General features: G+C 43.7%; 1 protein-coding gene across 1 annotated transcript; it reads left to right on the top strand.

Moving 5' to 3' along the window:
• The first annotated feature begins 4,579 nt into the window (after window positions 1–4,579).
• On the top strand, window positions 4,580–10,025 carry gdnfa (glial cell derived neurotrophic factor a). Its single transcript, XM_069160170.1, has 3 exons — window positions 4,580–5,165; window positions 6,023–6,253; window positions 8,874–10,025. Exons 2-3 carry the CDS (start codon window positions 6,049–6,051, stop codon window positions 9,419–9,421), a joined length of 753 nt encoding a protein of 250 aa, XP_069016271.1. The 5' UTR covers window positions 4,580–5,165; window positions 6,023–6,048; the 3' UTR covers window positions 9,422–10,025.
• The last annotated feature ends 813 nt before the right edge of the window (window positions 10,026–10,838 follow it).

The raw sequence follows: 10,838 nt of genomic DNA on the forward strand, positions 1-10,838 counted from the left end.
AATTTAAATATTAGTTAGAGATAACACAAGTAAACACAAAATGCAGTTTTTAAAAGAAGGTTTTTATTATTAAGGGAGAAAAACAATCCAAACCCACATGGCCCTGTGTGAAAAAGTGTTTCCCCCTAAACCTAATAACTGGTTGGACCACCCTCAGCAGCAACAACTGCAATCAAGCGTTTGTGATAACTTGCAGTGAGTCTTTTCCAGCTGTGGATGAATGTTGGCCCACTCATCTTTACAGAGTTGTTGTAATTCAGACACATTGGAGGGTTTTCCAGCACCAACCTCCTTTTTAAGGTCATGTCACAGCATCTCAATAGGATTCAGGTCAGGACTTTGACGAGGCCACTCCAAAGTCTTCATTTTGTTTCTCTTCATCCATTCAGAGGTGGACTTGCTGGTGTGTTTTGGATCATTGTCCTGCTGCAGAACCCAAGTTGGCTTCAGCTTGAGGTCACGAACAGACGGCCGGACGTTCTCCTTCAGGATGTTTTGGTAGACGGTAGAATTCATGGTTCCATTGATCACAGCAAGTCTTCCAGGTCCTGAAGCAGTAAAACAGCCCCAGACCATCACACTACCACCACCATATTTTACTGTTGGTATGAGGTTCTTCTTCTGAAATGCGGTGTTACTTTTACTCCAGATGTAACGGGACACACACCTTCCAAAAAGTTCAACTTTGGTCTCGTCAGTCCACAGAGTATTTTCCCAAAAGTCTCGGGGATCATCAAGATGTTTTCTGGCAAAAATGAGACGAGCCTTAATGTTCTTCTTGCTCAGCGGTGGTTTTGGTCTTGGAACTCTGCCATGCAGCCATTTCTGCCGAGTCTCTTTCTTCTGGTGGAGTCATGAACACTGACCTGAACTGAGGCAAGTGAGGCCTGCAGTTCTTTGGATGTTGTCGTGGGGTCTTTTGTGACCTCGGATGAGTCGTCGCTGCCCTCTCGGGGTAATTTTGGTCGGCCGGCCGCTCCTGGGAAGGTTCACCACTGTTCCATGTTTTCTCCATTTGTGGATAATGGTTCTCACTGTGGTTCTCTGGAGTCCCAAAGCTTTAGAAATGGCTTTAGAACCTTTTCCAGACTCATAGATCTCAGTTACTTTCTTTCTCATTTGTTCCTGAATGTCTTTGGATCTCAGCATGATGTCTATCTTCTGAGGATCTTCTGGTCTACTTCACTTTGTCAGGCAGGTCCTGTTGAAGTGATTTCTTGATTGAGAACAGGTGTGTCAGTAATCAGGCCTGGGTGTGGCTCGAGAAATTGAACTCAGGTGTGATAAACTACAGTTAAGTTATGTTTTAACAGGAGGGGGAAACACTTTTTCACACCACTGTATGTCCTGTGTGAAACCTGCTGCCGTCAGTCGTTAATCAAACAGGTTTCATGGTGATTGTTCAGTGATTTATTTCAGTGAGTTTCTAATCCAATTATGTGCTTTTATCTATATTATGTAAAATAAATTTGATTTGACATAAATGTTGCTAAAATATAATTGTGTCGATAATTAGAGCTCCCGTGAGCCTGTTCAGGATAAAGCGGTATAGATAATGGATCGATGGATAATTAGAGCTGCAACTAACTTGTTAAATAAGATACAATTATGTAAAATGGCCATCAGTTTGTTTTGTTTGACCTGAAGTCCAAAATAATGATTTCTAATTAAAAAAAAAAAAAAACTCCAAAATATTCACATTCGTAATGACAATGCAGGTTTGTACGAGTACATTTTTGGCATTTCATGTTAAACACGTGGTAAACATGGAGACCCTGCTGGCAGCAGCCATGAACTACAGCTGGGGAACTCTTGTCTTCACCCATCTCTCTGTCTGCCCTTCTTTCCTGTCATTCATCACATAAAGGCATAAATTGCCCAGAAAACCATATTTAAAACCGACACGTCTCCTGCTTCTTGCCTGTAATGATCTGCAGCAGCTGCTGGATAAATGGTGGATAACTGAGATATAAACCCATCACAACCTCCCCGAAATGACGGGTTTCACAATCAGAATTGAATCCATCCAGTCCGTTAACATCTACAATAACTAGAAGAGCTACATAATTCCATTATTTTATCCCCATTCCAGTTAGCAGAGGACTGAAACCGGACGTTACCGGACTCGGCTGGCGGAGAGCTGTGGAGCGATGTGCTCATGCAGCGATGTACTCATGCAGCGATGTGCTCATGCAGCGATGTGCTCATGCAGCGATGTGCTCATGCAGCGATGCGCTCATGGAGCATGCTCAGTACGCATTCAGGCAGCCAGGGTGGGAATGTCTCACCAGACACAACGTAACAGATGTAAAAGCTCTGCGACATACAGAGATGATCTTTATTAGCATTGAGAGCTCGTTTGGTGAAGCTTGAATGTAACAGATGTTCATTTACAGTATATGTAAAAGTTCTGCACTGTAACTTTAATTGCAAATAAAATCGTATATCTTCATCTTCTTTGTCCATTAATCGATTCTGTCCGTCAATTTTGTAGGACAACGAAGTCTTTCCTCGCCAATACTAATAATCATAACTTTGTGATGTTTGTGATAAAAGCCTAACGAGTAATGTTCCACGTACAGCATCTAGTTATGTCATACAGCCTGACTCCACATTTTTAGGGAACAGTATGAAGAGTGATGCTGAATGTTTGATGTGTCAAGGTTTGATAGAAACAGCATCTATTAAGAAAAATAAAACATGTAATAAATCAAATTATAATTGAATGTAATTCTGTGGTCAGTTTTATAAGTAGATGTAGTTGAATGTGGTTTTATTACAGAATATAACTTTGGACTTCTCAGCTCCTCCTTCACTAAACTGAACTTTGAATAACCTTGAAGAAACACGCACTTTCTGACTTTCTCTCTGGCTCTGCTTTCAAATCCCTCCGTCTTTTATCATAACCTACTGAATGCCAGTCCACATTACATTCATGCATTGGAGCTTGTTTACATAAGCACCAATTTTCTTTCATTCATTCTCTTCTTTATTCCTGTTTGGAGAAGTTGGAGCCTTCAGGCTGTCCCAGCATGCACCGGCAAGAGGGCCATTTTCAGAGCAGTTTAATATTCTAGTTGAACTAAAAACAAGGAGATGTGTTTGTTAGTTTTATGTCAGTTGTAGAAATTAGTTGAGTTATTGTTGTTGAAAAGTAGCATCATGATGGAAAACTTGAATATTGAGTATTCTGATACGTGTGGACCATATTATCCTTCAAGAAGGTGGATCTTTAAGCCTTTTTTGAGAATATAAAACGTTAAAGAATGCTAGTGTGTATTAGAGGATTTATGTTGAGACATTAGTTATTCCAATCATGAATACGAAGACAAACGAAGTCGAAAAGAAAACAGCTGCATGTAATTTATACTGAGACAGACTTCTCATATAAAAACAATTAAGATCTATAAAACGAGGTTTAAGTCTGAGTGAGTCACCATGAAGTCATGCACAAAGAACAACAACTGATATGAGTTCAGAGAAGTTGTCTCAGTCCAATGGAACCACGTGAGAACATGACAGAGAGGAATCCATACAGGATGCTCCAGAACTGGGCAGGGCACCCAGAAAACATGTCTCAACAAGAGGTTTCACATGCAGAGCAAACAAATAGAAGCCTTCATACCACTGAGTAACAGATAAGTCAGCACGGATTTCAAGTGTCAGCGAGGACTTTCATCCTTTTATTGAACAGCCATCTTCAGCAGCGTTTCACGCGTTAAATTAAAACCAGAACGCTTCTTGGAAACAGTGATTCGTTGAAGCCGATCTCTTCTGGCACATGAAGACAAAATCATTTTACTTCTGGAAGGACTGGGTAACTTGCGGAATTCCGTTTTTGCGGGAGATGAAAGGCGTGTGTAAATCACGCCGGGCGATGGAGAGGCTCGCTCAGGTGCACATCTTAGTGCTTTTGTGGTCTGTGCGGTGCTGCTCACCCTGACGAGAGACCGCGCTTACTGCACGACCAGATGCTCCGAGGTGTGTATGAATTACAGTTTGATGGCAGGAATAAATTGCAAATGCCTGCATACAACAACAGCAACCAAAGCGCGCGCTGCTCACTAAAAGCTCGTCTGGCGTATTTACAAATAGCTTCTAGTAAATAACAAGTGAGGTGGGACTCCTGCATCTGAGCTGTGTGTAGCCGTGAGACGGAACTTGACACCGAGGCGCATTGAGCGCGGAGATCAGGTTAGAAACATGCATCGCAACAGAACATCTCCAAATCGCATTCCGCATACTGAAATCTAATCCGAGGACATCAGGATGTGTGACATAATCCCCAAGACATCTGAAAACTGCGCTCCTCCAAACAGGGCTCCAGGGGTGGTTTGGAGAGATATGTGGACCTCTGTTACTCACTGTTTGCTCTTGCAGGGATCTATAAAAGAGGGGCGGACACCAACTGCCCCCAAACGTCAGAGCGCACTTAACTATAAATCTCTCCAAACTGCCCTCCGCGCCCGGTGCGGTGTTATGCGCAGACATCTGTCCTGCTTCAGTAAACTATGAGGACGACGCGTGTGGAAACCCTTCGAGCTACATAGACACCGTCTTGCCTGGAGAAAATGGAGAATAAATACCCCCATCTGTGCTGTTTACCATTGGCAATATTTGTGTCAAATGTTGGTGACTTTGAATTCGTAACGCGGTTCTGGATATAAGAGCTTTGTAACTGTTTTATCAAGAGGCAAACTGTACGTTCTTGCGCTTTGGAAAACCGCTCTTTTACACCCTTTACGCATTGCTTATGAGCTGGAGACGCTGATGTCTTCATCGGACTCCTTTCAGACGGAGATGGTGGCTCTCTCTCGGATTTCCAACGTGGAAACGTAGCATCCAATTAATCAGCGACTGCAACTGTACCCCGGGTTGCGCAGCGGCACTCGGTCCGCTCTGCTCTACCTTTGGACTCCAAAGTGTGGACAGACGCGTGGTTTTGGTTGGTGCGCTGGATCGGAATATGAAAAACACACCTGGCGCAGTATTTCTGCTTTTTTCTCTTTGGACACAAACTGAATTTGAGGACATTTTCGTGTTGGGGTTGTTAACCTGATTCATGCAGCTGAATCAGCTGGAAACACTAAATGAGCGGCGCTTTCTGTTTGGATTTTACTACCAACAAACCGGCGAGTTTAAGGTCTGCATGGACCATATTTAAGGTAAGTTCATATTCATCATTTTCACGATTTCACAGTGTACAATAACATTCTTGAGTGTTTGAGTATCTGTGCGCGAAGGTCATAGAAGCACCTTTCAGTAGTTATCTATTTGGTTTAAATAGCTAAATCAAAAATACAACAGTTGCTAGGACTTTTGCACTGCATGTTTAAGCCCAGTATTTATCCATGCGTAGCTGTTTAGGTTTACTGCAGACTCAACATGCCATTAGACAGAGTCACGTAAGCTTTGGGGATCGCCATCTGGCCAACTCGCCATTATTTAGGCTATCGTTGCCAAAAGGTTTCGGTGCGTGCTTTTACCAACGCATTTTTGTGAGGCGCGCCCTCCGAGCCTCATTACAAGTAGCAAGAGCTTGCCTCATATCACAGCAACATGAATATACCACCTTATAATCCTGATAGGTCTGATCTGCAGGAGAGAATAAACGAGAGGGCTTCGGGTTAATCACAATTGCCGCTACTTTAAAGTACTTTTACGCACACATTTACGCTTTACTTTGATATCCTTTACATATTTTACTTCGATATATTTCAGATATTTTGACATAATCAAGTAGGCAACACCATTTTTAATTGTTACTCTTAGGTTTAAGATATTCAAATTGACAGTTTACAGGAGACAGTGAGAATCAAACTCTCTTGACATGATGACACAGTTATTAATACAGAATGAGTCAGAGTCTGGCCACAACACTGCTTCAAAAACACTTTACTGACTTCAATACAAACGAGAGTTGGCCCACATTCTGTGTGTCGAGATTTATTTATTTTTCTTATCACTTTATTTTTGTCTCCTGATTCTGAAATTAAAAAAAGATCCTCTCTTATTTTTGCAGCTTTCTTCATAGGAACTGAGTCTAAGATGAAGTTATGGGATGTTTTGGCCACGTGTTTGTTGCTCCTGAGCTCCGTCGCTACACGGCCTCTCTACCAAAACACTCAGCCAGCCAAGAGGACTTACTTCCCCAGCAGCTACAGGGATTCTGTGTCGCTGTCTGAGGAGGAGGAAGAGCCATCGTTCCAGCGCGAAGACCACGACCTGCAGGAGATCTCCATGGAGGATCAGTGTAAGGCGCACGGCATGTTTTCACTGGATCATTTATGATGTGCAGTCACTTTGATATTCCTGTGAATTCTTGATAAATGGTTGACACGGGGTCACATTATAGACATGTGCTGTTTGCCCAAAGCTCAATTTAATACCGTGCAACTAATTTAGATATGAATGTTAACAGTTGGTTTGGACTAATTACATTTGTGAAACAGTACGTAAAGTGATAGCTGGCGGGCTGAGGCAACAGTGGAGCGTCCTATATTGATAAGGCCGTCAGACAGGCAGGTTATCACAGGGGAGATCTTAATTCCTGTTTTATTGCTGCTTTGTGTTACATCATATTCTGTCAAAACAAACCAGCAGCATGAATAAGAGTATGACCAGCTCCAATCCAGAGAAGGGATCACTCTTCACATTTCCCCTTCTCACTTTGTTTACATTCACCTCCTGGACTTAGAGACCCATGACCTTTACCCATCTGCCCAAACTCAGAAATCACAGGACGTTTTAGAGGCCAAACAGGTCACAGGAATGTTCAAGGGAGAGGCCGGACAACGCCAGAAAGTTTTCACCACCGAGCGAGAGTCCTGTGTTTATGCTCATTTGAACAGAGACAGTGGGCAGGAATTTATTTTGTTTGGATCAATGTGACACTGTATCATCTTCACACTGAGGAAGACGCAGCCAAGAACTAGATAAGGAATGGAACATTTGGACAAGTGTTTGTCCTGCCACCTCACATTCTGTTTGGATCGTGGTGACATCATTGATTTGCTGTGTAACCCAAGACCATTAAGTATTGCACTAATAGTGTAAACAACACTGGAGCTCCAAGAGGGGACGGGTCTTTTGGTTCGTGCATAATGTCAAAGAAAACATGGGTTTTTACTTCAATTCAATTTTAAAACATGAATCTACAAACACCAGCTTTTTTTTCTTTATTTTTTATGAGACTTTGAAACCAAAAAACATGACTCTTTGGAGTTGGCTCTGTAAAATCATGGCCTAATTTGGCCCCATTTGTTGCCACAGGTTTAGTCTGTCAGCAGGTGTAGACTGCAGCCACCCTGCCTGTCAGCTGATACACAATAGAAGGTTTCTAAATCAAAGGGTAGGTGTGCCTAAAACAGATTGGCCCGAGCTCATCTGATACACGAGTGGTGGCCCAATCAGCTGTGGAGCGCAGGCGGATCGGATGGCCTGAGCTCTGCCAGAGGAGCAGGTACGAGGGGGGAGATAGGTGACACTGCAGTGTTAACCACAACACCACCTGCCAGGCATCGCACCCAACCACCACGCCACCCCGCCTCCTCCATGCAAATAAAACATGACAACACACATTACAAGCTGAGGCACAAACTCACACAGGTAAAGAAATGTCCTCATGATCTTCAGGGTCATTTTGCTGCACCTGCAGGTGTTCAAGCAGGAGAAACGTTACTCCTTAGTAGAACCAACATGAAACACGGGCGGGTCCAAGAGGTTCAGCCGGTCCTCCTCGCTGCTCGCAGCAGATGGTGGAGAGCTGTGCTGCCGCGTGTTTGGAGTTTCGAGTCGACTCCGATCTGCTTCGTCTAAACGACTCCGAACGTATGATTTCCTTTTACTCGGCCTTTGACGTCGAGGCGTTCTAAAATTACATCCATCAAAGATTTAAAAGCATCTTTCTCGGTGGTGTAATTGCCTCCTCTATCAATGCAGGCAGCTCCTGTGTGAAAGCTTGCTGGGTTAACTCAAGTGGAGTTGTTACCTTTCACAGCTCAGGTTCTCTGAGAGGAACCGGAGGAAGCTTCTTTCTCCAAGATCAAGTCTGCCCTCACATCCCTACATTTCATTTCATCTTCTTCTTCTCTGACTAAAACACATCTCCAAATGAAACTGACCACACCTTCTGACCTCAAGCCTCCAACTCATCCAACATCCATATGAACGCCTCAGGGCTGCTTCACGCGTTCCTCTTCCGGCTTCTGATCGTCACAATCCTCTTTATTTATGGACTTTGCGTTTCTAATTGCCCATCAACAACAAGTATATCCTTCTTTTCGAAATACCTCAGTATACATTTAGACGGTTGATTGAGCTCAACTGGTGCTAATGCACTTTTTTAATTTAGCGTATTATGTATTTGCGGGACTTTTGGACTTTGTTGGAAACATGCTAATTGTCTTTCCTGCTGAACATATTACTTTTTTCATATGTCTTGAATTGAAGGCTACTGCTAGCAGGTTAGCTTAGCGAAGCACTTAGACTGAAAATGGTCGGAGCAGTTTCTTGGCAAGAAGAACTTGCAGAAAGTTTTTGTATGGCCAAGAAATCATCTGAATCACGATTACACGTTTTTAGATTAAACAAGATATATTATGGGAAATCTTAAAGATAACGTCCTACTTAAACGTGTTTACATGTTCTTTTCTTAAAATTCCTGGCTGTGCAGTGTTTTCACATCCATCATGTCCTATTACTGCTGAACTTGTTTCTATTCCCAGAACGATATTTAAAGTTTTATCTTATCTGCTCACGCAGTCGAAGGTTATTACGACGTTGTTGATAACTGTAACATATTAAAAAGCTCTTTCGTGTGCGTAGTTTGTATCTCACTTTATAAGTAAATGTGTTCCTTCTCTACCTTCCAGATGACGTCGCAGGTCCCTATCCAGAGCAGTTTGATGACGTAATGGATTTTATCGAAGCTACCATTGGCAGACTCCGGAGATCATCAGAACCCAGCAGGAGCTCCAGGGGACGGAAGGAGCAGAGACAGAGAGGAGCAGCAAACACGGGAGGCTCGAGAGGCGAGGGGAGAGGACATGGCGACAGGAGGCGGGGTCGAGGCCGAGGGGGTAAAGGAGGCCGAGGCGAGAAGGGGAGGGAGAGGATATCGGTGCAGACTCGAGGCTGCTTGCTAAAGGAGGTCCACCTCAATGTGACGGATTTGGGGCTGGGCTACCAGACTAAAGAGGAGCTGATCTTCCGGTACTGTAGTGGCCCCTGCATCGAGGCGGAGACCAACTACGACAAGATCCTGAACAACCTCACGCACAACAAAAAGCTGGACAAGGACATGCCGTCTCGCACCTGCTGTCGACCGATCGCGTTTGATGACGACTTGTCTTTTTTGGACGACAATGTGGTGTACCACACGCTGAAAAAGCATTCTGCTAGGAAGTGCGGCTGCGTCTGAGGAAGTCACACCGAGGTGACAAAACGACAGACGTGACCAGCAGCGGCGGCCTGAGGATCACCTTCACAAGCTGATGCTGCAAAGGGAGGGATTACTATTGGACATCTGTAATACACCAGGTCAAAGTGGGAGTCTATCGTCTCTTATTTTTGTCAGTAGTCATCAAAGGAGACACAGGTGAGTACACCGATAGCACCTGAAAGACACTGGAACGGCAGTTCAAGAGCAAACTGTACCTCTAACTTCAACCGGTACTCCACTGTTCAGACACGTGCAGACATGGATCAGGTGGGAACTGATTTGCAGATGAAATACTGTTACACTTTCAGATTTGTTAACTGTGCTGTCGAGAAAGGTGAGTGAAGAAACACAAGGAGGATTCATTTCCCAGAAAAATCGGTTTTTCCAAAGCCGTCTCCTAAGACTCCAGATGAATCCAGAGATTTGAGGAGTTTACACTCCGCTTCAGTCTAAATCACTTCCACTGCAGATCTGGATGTTGACACCGACATTCAGACAAGGAACCACACCGGAGTTCAGCAAAGACTTTTTGGTGCATCGCATCTACATTAGAATCCAATCATATATATACATGCATTTATATATATACAAATATATACGTGTGTGTAAGAGGTATATTTATTAAGATGGAATTAACTTATTGTTATTTATTTCAATCCATTTTATGAAAGAAATTGTCATTTTTCTTATTTATTGAAAAGCTTTGTTTGTCCTGGATGGTGCCAAAGTGGAGCATTTTCTCATGCAATATCTTACAAGGTGACGCAGAGCTGCTTAACACTCCCACACATCCCAGTAATGTTTATACATGTCAGATTCCAGGGTTTCTCATGTCAGACATCCAAATGATCATCAGCAGCTGTCAAGTTAAGGTGTAAATACGAGGGGCCATCAAAAACAACTTCGACGTACCGACCGACTGGAGAGCAGCACCCTGAGGTGCGTTGAGCAAAAGGAAGCGGCGACCTTCACAAGTATTCCAGGTTGCGGCGCTTGATCAAGTCCAGTGAGTTCGGGCGACGGAGATCCACGCTCGTGTTGTTGTGGGCCAGTTGTCATGTTGAAAACCAAACTGCCATCACACCAGTGTTCAGGCTGTTTGTCCCTCAGACGTGCTGCTCATGGTGAAATGAGAAAGTCCCTCAAAACACCTCCGTTTTTTCTTTCATAAAAGTTCTGAAGTATTTGGAGGATTTCCTGAGTTTCAGTCTAAATCTGCTGTGCGTTCTCTGCTCAAGTCTGTGGTGAAAGCTCACGTACCAAAAACACGTGACTCAGGTGCTAATGTTGATCAAGCGATGTAACTTGCTCCTCAGTCGTGAAAGTTATTGGTTCGTCCTGCTCATCACACGTCACTGTGCTGCGCTCCATTTGTGGGCAACGGGAGCCGTTTCTG

The sequence above is a fragment of the Embiotoca jacksoni genome, unplaced genomic scaffold (genome assembly GCF_022577435.1).
Source record: "Embiotoca jacksoni isolate LCO1_2020_lvr unplaced genomic scaffold, fEmbJac1.0.p SCAF_10, whole genome shotgun sequence".
NCBI classification, from domain to species: Eukaryota; Metazoa; Chordata; class Actinopteri; family Embiotocidae; genus Embiotoca; species Embiotoca jacksoni.

Bases quoted from the DNA above. Each gene is read 5' to 3' on its own strand.
- gdnfa (XM_069160170.1), top strand. From the start codon at position 6,049: ATGAAGTTATGGGATGTTTTGGCCACGTGTTTGTTGCTCCTGAGCTCC. The intron at 6,254-8,873 runs GTAAGGCGCACG...TCTACCTTCCAG, and splicing joins GATCTCCATGGAGGATCAGT to ATGACGTCGCAGGTCCCTAT.